General features: G+C 44.1%; 1 protein-coding gene across 10 annotated transcripts in view; it reads left to right on the top strand.

Annotated features, from left to right (window-relative positions):
- The window catches only part of jcada (junctional cadherin 5 associated a), a 415,634-nt gene extending 398,321 nt beyond the window's left edge, over positions 1 to 17,313 (top strand). For all 10 annotated transcript variants that reach the window (XM_038798243.1, XM_038798244.1, XM_038798240.1 and 7 more), the window contains one exon: positions 12,935 to 17,313. In XM_038798243.1, the coding sequence (XP_038654171.1) occupies positions 12,935 to 12,969 (35 nt within the window). In that variant the 3' untranslated portion in view covers positions 12,970 to 17,313. The remainder of the gene's footprint in view (positions 1 to 12,934) is intronic.
- The last annotated feature ends 2 nt before the right edge of the window (positions 17,314 to 17,315 follow it).

Genomic DNA, 17,315 nt, shown 5'->3' on the forward strand with positions numbered 1-17,315 from the left:
AGTGTATTAACACGCCTCCGAATTCGACGTGTGCTTAACACTACTAGGCTCTGTTCTATGTAATTATTTAGCTCTGGAGTCGCCAGTTGCCGTATAGGCAACGTCACAAGTATTCCAAGGTCAAGTTCAAAGTAATAAAGACGATACACCGATTAGTAAAGTTCAAACGATCAATATTTATTATACAGTTATAATAAATACTCATGCACACTAAGAGACTAAGCTATAACTAAACTTTAAGTGAACAGAATACTTATCTAACAGGAACAGGCAAGGTCAGAGAACGAGGCCTTCGTCCTGGTCTTGTACTGCAGCCTTCAGCAAGCGTTCTGGTACTTGGGAGTCTAGTGGGCTTGGATCGCGTAGCGAGCGTTGAACTTACGGTTTCGGCGGCTGGTGCTCAACGGCTGGAGTCAGGATGCAAGATGTCAGTCAGAGCCGGAGCACGAGTTTAACAGACCGGGCTCTGTGGGGAATTTGCTTTTATACCCCTCTCTAATGTCCTTGCCCCCTTCTAGGCGGGCTCTACCTTTCGGTACCGATTGGAACGTTTCCAAACGGCTACCTTCGAAATCCTCCAATGCGGGGGCTTCCCTCGATGTTGGGGGGTGGTTTCGATATTCTTTACTCTGGTGCCATCCTGTCTGCTCCACCAATTAAGTGCTACATTGAGATGGAAATGTTGCCATTGTGTGTGCCTGGATCTGGGCTGCCTCATCAGAATGTTAAGCGCTTTGCCATTAACACCTTTGGCTTGGAGATCTGCACCTGGCCAGAAAACTGGTTTGCTGCTTGCAAAATGCTAATTAGTTGAGAGCAGGCTGTTCTCACTAAACAGGCTTTCCCTGCTGTCTTCCATTTTAGTTTGGCTCAGTGTCCATTTTGCGTGGCCAGCATGGCTACACTATGACTCCTCTTTCATTCCCTCACCCACAGTATAAATATTTCCTACTTTCTCTCCCTGTTAGCTTTGACAAAGGGCCATCTGGACTTGAAACATTAGCTCTTTTCTTTCCCTACAGATGCTGCCAGACCTGAGGTTTTCCAGCATTTTCTCTTTGGTTTCAGATTCCAGCATCCGCAGTAATTTGCTTTTGTCCGAGCAACCGGCCTGATTGGCTGCCTGGTCAGCGGATGGCAGCAGATATCAGCAGCAGGAGGCTGCAGCATGGCACCATCGGAGTCTGTCCCTGACACCCAGAGAGAGTTTAAGGGTGGTGGGGGAGCTGGGGTGGGGAGGCTTGAGACCATGGCTGGTTCCCGAATGTGATGTGCCATTAGCTGCAGGCAGAATCTTGCAGTCCCACAAAAATTCTCCGTCTTCTGAATGGCTCACCTGCCCTGCTGCTGGGCAACCTACCAAGAGGGTGGGGGGCGATATCAGCGGGACAGGCCAGAAAATCACTGTCCCAATGACCGGGAAGGGTGCACCAAGTCTGAGAGGTCAGGAGCATCATCAGGAGAGGATTGGGTTGATCTGAGGGCTTGTGGCCACAGTCGGGGCTGGGGTGGCTGGAAGCTTCCTTGTGAGGCTGGGGTGGTGGGGCCCTTCCTTCTGGCCCATGAAGAGCTCATAAACAGGCAACAGACAGCGTAGACTTTCCCCAATGGAAAGACTAAAGACAAGTCACATCCGGATTACATAATTGGTCCGCATTTTTATCAGTCCCTGTCTGCTTTTAGTGGGGGCACCGATCATAACCTGAATATTACTACAGTGGCTAGAAATGAGGTTAATAATAATAATCTTTATTGTCACAAGTAGGCTTACATTAAGACCGCAATGAAGTTACTGTGAAAAGCCCCTAGTCGCCCCACACCGACGCATATTCGGGTCCACGGAGAGAGAATTCAGAATATCTAACTCACCTAACAGCACGTCTTTTGGGAGTTGTGGGAGGAAACCAGAGCACCCGGAGGAAACCCACGGAGAAGTTGCAGACTCCACATAGACAGTGATCCAAGCCGGGAATCAAACCTGAGACCCTGGAGCTGTGAAGCAACAGTTCTAACCACTGTGCTACCGTGCCGCCCCATTAAGACGCTAGAGATTTAAAAGAGGTTGGTAGGAACCAGAATGACAGTTTAGTGGCGGTCAGGCCCCTTCCTCCCTTTAACCTTTGCCCCCTTTTGCCACAAGTCCTGTTCAGCCTGGTTCTAAATCTGGCACATGAAGTAAAGGATAACATTTCAGGAAGAGAATCTGGCTTCTTGTGGTCAGATAGTCCGTGGAAACCTCTCCACGCAGATTGAAAGCCAGTGGTAACAGCTACACATTGATAATCTGCATGATAAAGCCAGATTGTCCAAGAGCTCAATAGTTCTTTTTACATTTATTCAAAATATAACATCATAAAAGAGATAAAGACAATATGCAAAATATGAAGTAGCAGTATTGAAATACTATTATGACAGAACCAGCAATAGGAAGAGAAATGATGTGCAAAGTGCCATCAGTGTTCAACGAATAATGATTTACTGAACTGTCAAGACAGACAATCGACTAAGATAAATTCACACTCCCACAGCTTGGAGAAGAGATGAATCACGATCTTGTCGTGTCGTTCAGGGTAAGAGGTCAATGGTAGGAGCCCATGCAATCGCTGAGAGGGTGCCATGTAGATACTGGCAGCCCCGGGACTCCAGGATGTGATCACCTGGAGCTGCCCATCCACAGGCAGGACTGAGTCAGGTCAGCTGCCAGAAGTCCCAGAGCTGCTGCTTCTATCACGGGCCAGACTTGGTAACTTTTGTGAGGAGGGGAAAAAAAATCTAACCGTGCAATGCCCAAAGTGACCATAAGGGAGAGCTAATGACCTCCACATGACTGCTATAATTGCAGAGTGAATGTTCCTGCCACTTCAGGGTTAGTTTCACCCACTTGTTTGGCACGCCCATGTTTCCTGATAAGACCTCGTTGGTGTTTACCGAGAGCATCAACAGGCCGGCCTTTATCTGAGACATCTCCATGCCAAATGATTTGATGGCCCACCACTTAGAGAATTCTAATGACACTATTTATTTTGGCAGGAGATCTGTTTCTTTACGAGCCCTGCGGTACAAACAATCTTTATTGAAACAGATTGTTTTCATTTGCAGTATTGTCGGAACTATGCAGATGTTATGAATGGAGCCAAGCTTTGAGTCCCCTGTAAGGCGGCTGCTTGTTCGCTTTAACTATTGACGTCTTCTTTTTTAATCAGCTTATCCCGAATGATGCACTAAGGTATCCATTTCAGGCAGTTTTTCAGCAGATCATAGATCATAGAATTTACAGTGCAGAAGGAGGCCATTCGGCCCATCGAGTCTGCACCGGCTCCTGGAAAGATCACCCTACCCAAGGTTAACACCTCCACCCTATCCCCGTAACCCAGTAACCTCACCCAACTAAGGGCAATTTTGGACACTAAGGGCAATTTATCATGTCCAATCCACCTAACCTGCACATCTTAGGACTGTGGGAGGAAACCCACGCACACACGGGGAGGATGTGCAGACTCCGCACAGACAGTGACCCAAACTGGGAATCAAACCTGGGACCCTGGAGCTGTGAAGCGATTGTGCTATCCACAATGCTACCGTGCTGCCCAGATCTGACAGGTTTCTATGGGATGTTTGTACCTTTGGAATAATCAACCAGTTTGGGTTGACATTGACTTACTGAATGTTTGACCATTCAGTATAGGGAACAATCATTTCTAGATTGCAATTTCCAGGTTGTATCACATTTTAGGTGCTTTATCCACCCCTGTCCTTTTCTTCGACTAGAAATTCGGCCAGGGTCAATTAAAGATATACTCTCCACTGCAATTTATCTTGAGCTCCATTGCTTTCAATGAGGTTTCTATTAGTCATTTCTAGCTGCCTTTAATTTTGTTTGGCCCCTCCTTATTCCAAATGCTGACACCTCAAATTTGAACTATTTGGTAACTGCAGTACTATTTATTTCCCATAGCATTTAGTATGATGTTATTGCATTTGTGTCCACTAGAGGGCAGCTGATTATGGAGTTATTGTGATCTTTCATTCAGTAAACTGGATAGGGCAGAATCAGAGAGTGAGAGCAAGTGACCCACACTCAAATAAACACAGAGACAGTAATCTTGTAAAATGCACTGGGTCCCAACACATTTCCCTGTCCTGAAAACACTGACTCACACTGGGTTGAGATTCCATGAGCCACTCTCAGAGGCAACACATTTATGTTTTAAGTCACTGACTGGTGATTCAAGACAAGTGGATTGACTGATTTCCATCCCCTCTCTGGCCTAGGGTTTTATTGTTAATTGCAGCAACTTTACTGCTTGGCTGCAATCAGCCAGCTCATCGCTACAATAACTTGCATTAATATCATACTTTTAAAGTAGCAGAACACACCAGACTGGAGATGAAATCTGAGATAGTTGAGGTCTGTATGGTTTCCCTAATAGGTACTGCCATCTGGGCCATTTGGTTAAGGTTATTTAGCAATTCTGCTTTGCAAAGGGAAATTGGAAATCGGATTTTGGGTTGGAAAATTCTTTGTAACGGGAATTTGACTTGCAGATGGCTTCATGCGTGCAAACCTAAAGCAAAAAAGCTGACAGCTCAATATGCCCCTCGACATGAGCCATGTGACATGTGAAAACAAAATAATTGCAATGGGTTACAGCTTGTAACTTAGGGATTTAGGCATATCGAACATTCCTTCGCTTACGTGGAAGGAAACAAAAGAAAAACAACTCCGTACCAGCTGAGGTTATTCATGAAGGCCCCACCTTCTCAACCTTGCCCCTCGCCTGAGGTGTGGTGATCGTCAGGTTAAATCACCACCAGTCTGCTCTCCCCCTCAATGGGGAAAGCAGCCTATGGTAATCTGGGACTATGGTGACTTTGCTTTACCCTTAAGGACCCCACTCTGCAATCCTCCTGCGTGGAAATGATATTCTTACAAATGAATAAAGAACGTTTCAACAAAAATACATTTTTGAAGTTATTTTTAATGAATTAAAAGGACATTAAATTTAATTGATGTTTTCTAAAATAAAATGAAACAAAAAATAAAATAAATGAATTCTTTACCGCTATCAGTGATAACAATTTTGCCTCTGCGTTATCACCTGAATCAACCTTGATCACAAAGCCATGGGTTCAAGCCCCACTCCAGGATTTGTGCACATAATGTAGACTTCCACTGCAATGCAGGACTGAGGAAGTGTTCACTGGTGGAGATACCATCTTTCAGATAGGACATTAAATCAAGGCTCTTTTGTCAGCTAAGGTGGTTTAGAAGATTAGATGACACTTTTTGAAGAGTCGGAACTCCCCAGTCCTGACGAACATTCTTCCCCTGATTGTGTCAATCAGATTATGTGGTCATTCCATAAGACATAGGAGCAGAATTAGGCCATTTGGCCCATCGAGTCTGCTCCACCATTCAATCATGTTTCTCATCCCCATTCTCCTGCCTTTTCGACATAACCCCTGATCCCCTTATTAATCAAGAACCTGCCTATCACTGTCTTAAAGACACTCAGTTATTTGGCCTCCACAGCCTTCTGCAGCAAAGAGTTCCACAGATTCATCATCCTCTAGCTGAAGAAATTCTTCCTCAGCTCAGTTTTAAAGGATCGTCCCTTCAGTCTGAGGCTGTGGCCTTGGTTCTAGTTTATCCTCCTATTGGAAACATCCTCTCCACGCAAGGCATCCCAGTATTCTGTAAGTTTAAAGGAGATTCCCCCCTCATTCTTCTAAACTTCATTGAGTACAGACTCAAAGTCGTCAACTGCTCCTCATATGACAAGTCCTTCACTTCGGTGATCATTCTTGTGAACCTCCTCTGGACCTTTCCAAGGCCAGCACATCCTTCCTTAGCTCACGGGCTCAAAACTGCTCACAATATTCCAAATGGGGTCTGACCAGAGCCTTATACAGCCTCAACAGCACATCCGTGCTCCTGTATTCTCACCCTCTCGACATGAATGCTAACATTGCATTTGCCTTCCTAACTGCCAACTGAACCTGTATGTTAACCTTAAGAGAATCCTGAAGTAGGACTCCTAAGCCCCATTGTGCTTCTGATTTCCGAAGCCATTTTCCCTTTTAAAAAATAGTCTACGCCTCATTCTTCTGACCAAAGTGCATAACCTCACACTTCTACATTGTATTCCATCTGCCACTTCTTTGCCCAATCTCCTAGCCTGTCCAAGTCCTTCAGCAACCACTCTGCTTCCTGAACACAACCTGTCCCTTTGCATATCTTTGTATCATCTGCAAACTTAGCAACAATGTCCTCAGTTCCTTCTTCCAGAGCATTAATGTATATTGTGAATATCTGTAGTCCCAACATTGATGCCCACAGAACACCACTAGTCACCGGCTGGCATCCTGAAAAGGACCCCTTTAATCCGATTCTCTGCCTTTTGCCAGTCAGGCAATCCTCCATCCATGCCAGGATCTTGCCCCGAACAACATGGGCTCTTATTTTATTTAGCAGCCTCCTGCATGGCACCTTGTCAAAGGCCTTCTGGAAATTCGAATGGATCACGTCCACTCCTTTGTCTAACGTCCTCATTACCTCTTCAAAAGAATTCTAATAGATTTGTCAGGCATGACCTCCCCTTGACAAATCCATGCTGACTCAGTCCTATTTTATCATGCACTTCTAAGTACTCCACAATCTCATCCTTAATAATAGACTCTAAAATCTTACCAACAACTGAAGTCAGGCTAACCGGCCTATAATTTCCCGTCTTCTGCCTCCCTCTCTTCTTAAACAGTGGTGTTACACTAGCCACTTTCCAGTCCTCTGGGACCCTTCCTGCCTCCGGTGATTCCTGAAAGATCACCACTAACGTTTCCACAATCTCTTCAGCTCTCTCATTAAGAACCCTGGGCTGTAGTCCATCTGGTCAGGTGATTTATCCACCTTCAGACCTTTCAGTTTCCCCAGACCTTCTCCTTAGTGATGGCCACTTCATTCACATCTGCCCCGACTCTCTTGAAGTTCTGATATGTCACTGGTGTCTTCCACCGTGAAGACTGATGCAAAGTACCTATTTATTTCCTCTGCCATTTCTTTGTTTCCTATTACTACTCCAGCCTCATTTTCCAGTGGTCCAATGGCCATTCTTGCCTCTCTCTTACCTTTTATATTTCTAAAAACAACCTCTTGCAATCTTCTTTTATATACTAGCCAGCTTACACTCATATTTCATCTTCTCCCCTCCTTAAGCCCACTATTCCTCACCACTTTGTCTGCTTTTTCCTTTGCTTTTATGCTGTCCTTGTCTTTCTCTCGTCAGCCATGGTTGCCTTGCCCTCCCCTTAGCATGTTTCCTCCTCCTTGGGATGACTTTCTGTTGTGCCTCCCAAATAACCCCCAATAACCTCCTGCCATTGCTGTTCCACTATCTTCCCTGCTCGGCTCCCCTTCCAATCGACTCTGGCCAACTACTCCCTCATATCTTTGTAGTTACCTTTATTCAATTCTAATGCTTTTACATCTGATTCCAGCTTATCCCTCTCAAACTGCAGGGTGAATTTTATCATATTGTGGTCACTGCTCCTTAAGGGTTCCATCACCTGAAGTTCCCTAATCAAGTCTGCGTCATTACACCGCACATGATTGCTGTATTTACTCATAAAACGGAAACTGTGTTTCAACAATAACTGAAGGGTGTGGGTTGCTGAAGTGTGTATGTAGGCTGGAACATTCTCCCTCTTTGGACTTAACACTCAGGAAGAAGTGTCTGGTTGGGAAATAATCTTCTGGAATCTAGTCCAAGGGCAGGGGGTGAGGCAAAAGGAAAGTCACCATATTCCCAGTTGACCATAGGCTGCTTTCCCCTTTGAGGGAGAGAGCTGACTGGTGGTGGTTTAACCTGAGGATCACCACCCCTCAGGCAAGGGGCAAGGTTGAGATGGCAGGGCCTTTATGAATAACCTCAGGCAGTATAGAAATTGAACCTACGCTGCTGGCCTTGCTCTGCATCACAAACCAATTGTCTAGCCCATTGAGCTAAACTGGCAAGGGGAGGCCTGGTGTAGATGCTGCTCCATTCTCCCTTGGAGGATAATCTGGGATTGACCTGCTCCTTGTTGCTCATTCTACCCTAGTCCTCAGTCATCTGTTTGCACAGAAATAACGGAAAGTGCTGCCAGATAATATTCCCCAAACGTCTTTCTGTCGAAAGCCTTAGTTCCCATGTCATGGCATTTGGGATCCCTGTAGACTTGGCACCGTTGACAGCACTCTGAGGCTGGAAGTTGTAGATTTGAAGTTCCTCTCAGGCCCTGCCCAATGTTTACTCCTTAACAAATAACTAAAAATAATTGATCTGGTCACTACACTGAACAATAAAGAATGTACAGCACAGAAATAAGCCTGTGGTCACAACAATTCCCCACCTATGTTTATGCTCCACAAGAGTTTCCTCCTCCCCCTCTTCCTCTGATCAGACCAGCAAAAGTTGATATTCATTTCCCCCTCATGTGTTTATCTCCTTGTTCACATTATATCACATTGCACTTTGTGGCAGCTTGCTGTGCACAAATTGGCTGCAGTGTTCCCTTCATTACAACAGTGACTACACGTCAGTAGTAATTTACTGGATTGTAAAACATCTTGGGACATTCTGAGGTCAGGAAAGACACCTTAGAAGCGAAAGCCCTTTCTTTCATAGCTGCCTTTGGTTTTCTCTCTGCCCTTGAGTTGCTTGGCATTAACCCCTGATCTCAGTGGCTAAGTCAGGCAGCAAGCATAACAACATGACAGGTGCAGCTTGGCACTGGTTTAAAGTACACAACCTCAATATTAACTTTCCTGTATTGATCAATATGTTAATGCAACATTAATGCAGGATAATAACAAGTGTCAACAAAAATGATCCTTCTGAAACCATAACGTAGTATTGTAATGTTTCAGCAACGTGTGCACTTACAAGTCACAGGTTTTATAATTTAGTTTCTTTATTAATTTACGGGATATGGGCGTCGCTGGTTAAGCCAGCATTTATTGACCATCCCTAGTTGCCCTTCAGAAGGTGGTAGTGAGTTGCCTTCTTGAATCACTGCAGTCCCTGAGGCATAGGTACACCCACTGTGCTATTAGGGAAGGAGTTCCAGGATTTTTCCCCAGTGGCAGTGAAGGAAAGGAGATATATTTCCAAGTCAGGGTAGTAAGTGACTTAGAGGGGCACCTCCAGGTCGTGGGATTCCTAGGTATCTGCTGCTCTTGTCCTTCTAGGTGATAGTGATCGTGGGTTTGGAAGGTGTTGACTAAGGAACCTTGGTGAGATACTGCAGTGAGATGCCACACACGGCTGCCACTGTCCATCGGTGGTAGAAGGTTTGAATGTCTGTGGAAGGTGGAGTAGTCAGTGGAGTTGTGTGTTGCTGGAGCTGCACTCATCCAGGCAAGTGGAGAGTATTCCTTTACACTCCTGACTCGTGCCTTGTAGATGGTGGACAGGCTTTGGGGGGTCAGGAAGTGAGTTACTCACCGTAGGGTTCCTAGCCTTTGACCTGCCCTGGTAGCCACAGTATTAATATGGCTAGCCCAGTTCAGTTTCCAATCAAAGTAACCACAAGGATGTTGATTGTGTGGGATTCAGCGATGGTAATGTCATTGAATGTCAAGGGGAAATGGTTAGATCCTCTCTTGTAAGAGATGGTCATTGCCTGGCACTTGTGTGGCACCAATGTAACTTGCCACTTGTCTGCCCAAGCCTGGATATTGTCCAGGTCTTGCTGCATTTGGACATGGACTGCTTCATTATCTGAGGAGTTGTGAATGGTGCTAAACATTGTGCAGTCATCTGCAAAAATCCCCACTTTTGACCTCATGATGGAAGGAAGGTGAAGATGGTTGGGCCGAGGACACTACCCTGAAGAATACCTGCAGTGATGTCCTGGAGCTGAGATGATTGACCCCAACCACCACAACCATTTTCCTTTGTGCCAGGTACGATTCCAACCAGCGGAGAGTTCCTCCCCTTGGGGAACATAGGAATTAGGAGTAGAAGTAGGCAATTCAGCCCTTCGAGCCTGCTCCGCCATTGAGTTAGATCATAGCTGATCTCTTCCTCATCTCAAATCCACTTCCTCAGCTGTTGCCCATATCCCTTTAACCCGCTTTTTAATCAAAAATATATCTTATCACTTTCTTGAAACCATTTAATGGCTGATTCCCATTTACTCCAGTTTCGCTAGGGCTGCCTTGATGTCAAGGGCAGTTATTCTCACCTCACCTCTGGCATTCAGCTCTTGGTCCATGTTTGAATCAAGGCTGTAATGAGGTTAGGAGTTAAGCGACCCTGGCAGAGCTCAAACTGAGCGTCAATGAGAGGTTATTGTTGAGTAAGTGCTGCTTGTTAGCACTGTTGCTGACTCCTTCTATAATTTTGCTGATGATGGAGAGTAGACTGCGAGGGCGGTAATTGGCTGGGTTAGATTTGTCCTGTTTCTTGTGTACAGGACACACCTGGGCAATTTTCCACATTGCCGGGCAGATGTCAATGTTGTAGCTGTACTGGAACAGCTTGGCTAGGGGTGAGGCAAATTCTGGAACACAGTCTTCAGTACTATTGCCAGAATATTGTCAGGGCCTATAGCCTTTGCAGTATTCAGTGCCTTAAGCCATTTCTTGATATGATGTGGAGGGAATCAAATTGACTGAAGACTGACATCTGTGATGTTGGGGACCTCCGGAGGAGACCGAGATGGATCATCCACTCAGTATTTCGGGCTGAAGATTGTTGTGAATGCCTCGGCCTTGTCTTTTGCACAGATGTGCTGGGCTCCTCCATCATTGAGGATGGGGATATTTGTGAGCCTCCTACTCCAGTGAGTTGTTTGATTGTCCACCACCATTCACGGCTGGATGTGGCAAGACTGCAGAACTTTGATCTGATGCATTCGTTGATGAATCACTTAGCTCTGTCTATTACTTGCTGCTTATGCTGTCTGCACACAGTAGTCCTGTGTTGTAGCTTCACCAGGTCGACACCTCATTTTTCGGTATGTCTGGTGTTGTTCCTGGAATGCTCTCCTGCAATCTTCATTGAACCAGGGTTGATCCCCTGGCTTGGTGATGTTGGTAGAATGGGGGATATGCCAGGCCATGAGGTTGCAGATTGTGGTTGAATAAAGTTCTGCTGCTGCTGGTGACCCACAGCGTTTCATGGATGCCCAGTCTTGAGTTGCTAGATCTGTTTGAAGTCTATTCCATTTAGCACAGTGGTAGTGTGCTAAACACGATACGATAGAGAGTATCCTCAATGTGAAGATGGGACTTTGTCTCCACAAGGACTGTGTGGTGGTCACTTCTACCGATACTGTCATGGACAGATGCTTCTGCAGCAGGCAGGTTGGTGAGGATGAGGCCATGTATGTTTTTCCCTCTTGTTGGTTCCCTCAACACCTGCTACAGTCCCAGTCTAGCAGCTATGTCCTTTTGGACCCAGCCAGCTGGGTCTGTGGCGATGCTACCGAGTCACTCTTGGTGACGGACATTGAAGTCCCCCATCCAGAACATATTCTGCACCCTTGCCCCCCTCAGTGGGTCCTCCAAGTGGTGTTCAACATGGAGGAGCACTAATTCATCACCTGATGGTAGCCGGTACGTGGTAATCAGCAGGAGGTTTCCTTGCCCATTTTTAACCTGAAGCCATGAGATTTCATCGGGTCCAGAGCCGATGTTGAGGACTCCCACGGCAACTCCCTCCCGACTGTATACCACTGTGCCACCACCTCTGCTGGGTTTGTCCTGCTGGTGAGACAGCGGTGATAGCGGTGTCTGGGACATTGTCTGTAAGTTATGATTCTGTGTGTATGACTGTGTCAGGCTGTTGCTTAACTAGTCTGTGAGGCAGCTTTCCCAATGTTAGCACAAGCCCCCAGATGTTAGTAAGGAGGACTTTGCAGGGTCGGCAGGGCTGGGTTTGCCGTTGTCCTTTCCGGTGCCTGGTTCAATGCTGGGTGGTCCGTCCGGTTCATTCCTTATTTGTGTTTTCGTAGCAGTTGAATACAACTGGGTGGCTGGCTAGGCTATTTCAGAGGGCATTTCAGAGTCAACCACATTGCTGTGGGTCTGGAATCACATTTAGACCAGGCCAGGTAAGGATGGCAGATTGCCTTCCCTAAAGGACATTAGACTATAATGAAGATTTCAACATGTTAAAATGATCTCACTATAAGCCCACACAAACAACAGTTGTGCCAAGAATCTAGACGGTGGGCGGGTACTCCATCCCCTGCACCAAATATTTGGTGCGGCACGCCGTCGGGACTCTCCGTTTCACCGGCTGGTCAATGGGGTTTCCCATTGTGGGGCAGCCCCACACCGTCGGAAAAACTCCGGGCTGCCGGCCAAACGGAGAATCCCAACGACGGAGAATTCAGCCCCATATCTCACTGGCTCACAAAAGTTACAAACGTGCTTTCCTTGTGTTTTTATTTAGCGTGTGCCTTTCCCTCCGATCACACAAGCTGATAAATTCCACCTAAATGGAACAGCAGTTTGAATTATCTACCGCGATACCGGAATGAAAACAAATCCTTATCCTCACTTTTGCCTGTTCTGCCAAATGTGGCAACCATTGTGGGGAAGCTCAATGCATTAAACTGAGCTACAGTGGGTGAGAAGGAGTGTGAGGAACTTGAAACTTTAGCTGTGGGATGCTCATAGCTGTCTCCACCCCCTGAGATTGAAGCAGAAAAATAGGCAAAGCAGGTCACCAGGCCCAAACACTGACTGCCGTCTCTAAATGTGGATGTTTCTCGTGTATGCATCACTCCTTATTGGTTTCAACATATGGTTTAATGAGTTGACCGTTCCATAACACTGAATAATGTCACATTGGATTACATCGGCTGAAGTGTGTGGCTGGAAGCATTATGTGTGAAACAGATGCTGATATAATGTTCTTTATCCCAGATTATTCCTGTTTTCCAGATGCCTATGATCCCAGCAAAGTTGAGACCGTGTGAAAAGAAAGGAGATGACAAGGGCGAAGAGATTTCAGGAAAATGTTATGGATGTTACACTGTGATCTGTTCACAAGACTATCTTTCATCAAATGCAAACTTCTGGACTGCCTTCTGCACACGCTGTTTAGATTAATAAATACATTGATAAAATGCTGTCTCACTGCCAGGAAGAAATTAGTCAGGCACAGAAACCACTGTTAACCATCTAGTGTCTGAACAGATAGCACTGTTCATAAAAAAATGCAGCCTTCTATAGCTGGTAGCTACAACTCATTTCCTGGTGCACATGGTCACACAGCACAAAATCACCCCTAATTTTGTATTTAATTGCAATCTCACTCTGAATCCAGAGAATGACTGATAAAATGTCACATTGGTGCAGGATCGGGCTGCTCTTCTGAAGTTGGGTTTGATGCAAAGTGAAAGCACCAAAATTTGCAACGCCTGACCCAGAATGTTTGGTGCCATAAAACTGGACACTTGAAGTTAGTAAACGCCCCTTCCATAGAACCTAATATTGTTCATTTGATGATCACAAAATGAAGATGAATCTTCTGCATTGAACTCCCACTAACTGAACTGGATATCAAAAACTGACCATATTACTCACATACAATATGCTGTACTGAATTTGCTTTCTCTTTATTAGAAGTATTTGTAAATTCTCAATTACAAGTAGTTACGTTTTATGGTGGATATTTTCAAATTATGAACCCCAGAAGCCTAGGTTATCCAATATTGGCATGACTTAGATTGGAATTGTTGTTGCCGAGATTTGGGCAGACTCAAATAGAGGTTTGCGGGCAGTTTTACCAGATTAGCTCGTTCGCGCATAGCCCCAGGTTCAAATCTGGGCAGGTGCAGGAAGTACAATGGGGATAAGAGCAAAAACAAAATGGGTGCAGAAGTGTAATTTAAAGGGACGTGTCAAAATCTGGGGACCATACTTCAGAAAACCTTTGGCGGCATTTGGGCCGGAGATCCCAGCTTCCTTTGCACTGAGGGGCCTCCTCATGCACTAATTGTGCCAGACCTGCTACCCCTGTCAGCAGACATGTACGCCAGGGTCACTAGTATGTGGGCACAAGCTGCCAGTGTAGACCCAGACCTGTCTGGGTCCTCCTCCTCTTCCAAACACTATGGGTAGTGGGGAGAGAGGGTGTGATCCCAACAAGTAACATCCGTTAACGTCAGCGGACAAGAACTAAGAATGGTATGAAGACTCGAGAGATTAAGTGCCTGCCAGACAAAACAAAAGCAGATGAGTATAAATAGCTGAAAACATTTATGAAATATCTCAGCTGGAATTTATTTACGCAGGCTTTTAAAATCTACTTAAAATCATTGATGCATCTGACCACGCTGGCCGCAGGGTGCAGTGAGACAGAGTTCCCATCCACTCTCCATGAAACCTAAGTCAAGTCATTGCTACACGTGGTCAACAGCAGAAACCCAAAGTTCAGTCCCACCTTGAAAGATGTAAGACAATACGAACTTCACTGAGATCTATGCTGTATGACGCATTCCTCAAATTAATATTAGTATTACATTGATAAATTCAGTGTTAATGCAAGCCTACTTGTGACAATAATGAAATTACTATTATGATAAAAAAAGAAAATTTGATGTGCCCACTCACAATTTGCAATGTGAATTTTTTATTAGACATTAAATATTTCTGACCTAAATTAGTCGTGTGTAATGAGCAGTGACACTAAAGTTTTGTAAAAATCATTTTGCAGATGCAATTTTCAACAGAACCTTCTGGGCAATGGATGATTCCATGAAAAATTGCATTCACAACCTATTCCATCCAGTGCCATTCCCACTGCAGAAATTTTAGACATGTCAACTTGCCTTTTCTTTTTGTTTTGGCGAATAGTTGACAAGCCACAAGATGACGGGGAAAGTAGCCATTACTCAGATCATCAAATCCATTGGCACTTTTTTGCTCCTTTTTTGGAGTTCCTCAGATTACTGCGAACTGTTAGAACAACTTGCAATAATATAGTGCCCAGATGTAGAAAAGCATCCCAATGCGCTGTATTGATTTTTAAACAGAAGTGGAATGTAACCCTATAATTGCTTGTTGGTGCCTTTCTGATTGACTATATACTGATGATGAAATAGGCTCAAAGATCATCATTGTAAATAAAATATTAAGTATATTTATTTTTAACCTATACAGTATTATGAGAATGGAAGTAATGGCAAGAGAACGAGTGATTTGGAATCTTGATTAACACAGCAAAGCAGTAGTAACAGACTAATATTATGCGGTTATTGACTGTTAAGCGATATGGATTGAGGTTATTGTGGGTGGGATTTCTTTCCTTTTCCCCTGCCTCCAAGAACTAGGAATTGTTCAGATTTACTGTAGCAAACATGTTAGATGAACGCCTGCCGCCATATTCTCAGGACAGTGAAGAATGGGTGATAAATGTTGAGCTTGCCAGCAATGGCACATCCTGAGAATGAATGAACACGAAAGTCTAACCAACATGTGTGTCAATGATTTCTACCTAATATGCCCTGTGTTTGCACATAGTTTACGTACCAGGTTTCAGACTGGATTTCATAAAAGATGCCAAGGGAGTGTGTGCAAAGTAAATTGCCTAGTCAACACAACAGGATGCTTCTTCTCAATCCTGTTGTTTTCGATGGAGAAGTACAAATGGGCAATATTTACATTCAGATTAAATACCTTAGAGTAATTATACAAAATCCTGAGATTGAATGTTTGCCAGCCAGGTTTCGAGCCCACTCTTTATTTGGTGGTCGTGGGACCCGAAGCTGGCTTTTATGCATCCATAAGGTAAAAAACGACACTATTCTAAGTTCAAGCATATCATTACCAATCACGAAATGCTACTAACCCGAATGCTGCATATGTGCTTCCTACAGATGACATATTCATTATTTTTCTAACATTTAAAGAAATATCACGTGAGAAAAGTAAGCTATATTGTTTGAAATTGTGTTTAGCTTTTACAATGCAAGTCCAGTCTGGGCTCAGTTTTCATTCTGAGCACATAGGACACAAGGTATTCAAAAATTTATTGAAAAGTAGCAGCAAGTTAAGTAGGCTGACAGCTGACTTAATATATTGGGATAAATTGAATAGCTTTATGCGTTTCTATGTATATAGTATGTATATGGCCAGCTCAGTACATTCACAACGAATGCCATTCAGTGACCGAGAAGAAGAGTTGTATTATGTGCAGCTTCAGCATTAACTCCAAAATAAAAGTTAATATAGTCCCTCTATTTTTATTGATTGTCTCAAATTCCATATGCATTGGAACTGAGGAGTTATAGTTGGATCCAGGTAATTATTATTTACACATAACAGCTTTGGAAGTGAATATAATGGGTTGGGTTCCAATTTGTCAAAGGCTAGAGTTGTCACTGGTTGTATTTTAGCCCATTGATACCAACCACTTTTGGATGCATTGCACTCAAGCCAATTTGGTGTATTATGTGTCTCGGTGATACTCTTGATTCATCATCTCAAATTGTGGCCAACACTGCCACGCTGAGACCTGTAGCCAAACCACCGTTATGTTATATATATCTCCAAATGCTTTCCCAGTCAAATTCCAATTATAAAGCAATAAAATCCATCATTGTATTGCAGAATTTTTGTTTATTACAGCATAATCAGAGCGGACAAAATATAAACTTTTTCACACTTTGCTAAAATCCTCGCGACAACACTCAGATGAATCACTGATTTCTGCAAAAAGCCAAATTTTGACATTAATGCCAAATACACTGTAAGAGAGAGGTGGGAAGCTTCAGTCTCACAGGAAGGACATCTGATAGCTAATCATCTGCTGTTGACAAAAATAAAATCACTTCAGTAGAACATGCAAATGTGGATGAAAAATATGAGCTTGCTGTTATCCACTAACGTTTTGGTTTTTGAGAAGCTTAAACTTCTATATGAATGCTGTGTCCCTTCCTTTGTGGAGACAGTGTTGATGAACGGTCTGAAGTGCAGTCCTCTTCTGCTGTCTGGATAGAAAATGGGGATGAATCTACATTTCAGTGTCTCAGAAAAACCTCCAATAACCATGTATCTTAAAAGCTGTTCCATAATTCTTTTGAAAACAAAAGCCGTTAAATCATATTTAAAACATAAGTGTGTAATTGTACAGAACCCATCAGAATGTGGATTAAAGTAAAAAGGGAATCTTATTTGTTTTTCCTTATGGCTTGCCATTAACTTCTATTTATCAACTCAAATGTAAATACTAATTCACATTGCGCCTTGTGTGTTCACTGGTGTATATTATTCCAGCTTATCTCTGAATAAAATATATGCATGAAACTACTTTTAAATA

The sequence above is a fragment of the Scyliorhinus canicula genome, chromosome 5 (genome assembly GCF_902713615.1).
Source record: "Scyliorhinus canicula chromosome 5, sScyCan1.1, whole genome shotgun sequence".
Taxonomy (NCBI): Eukaryota; Metazoa; Chordata; class Chondrichthyes; order Carcharhiniformes; family Scyliorhinidae; genus Scyliorhinus; species Scyliorhinus canicula.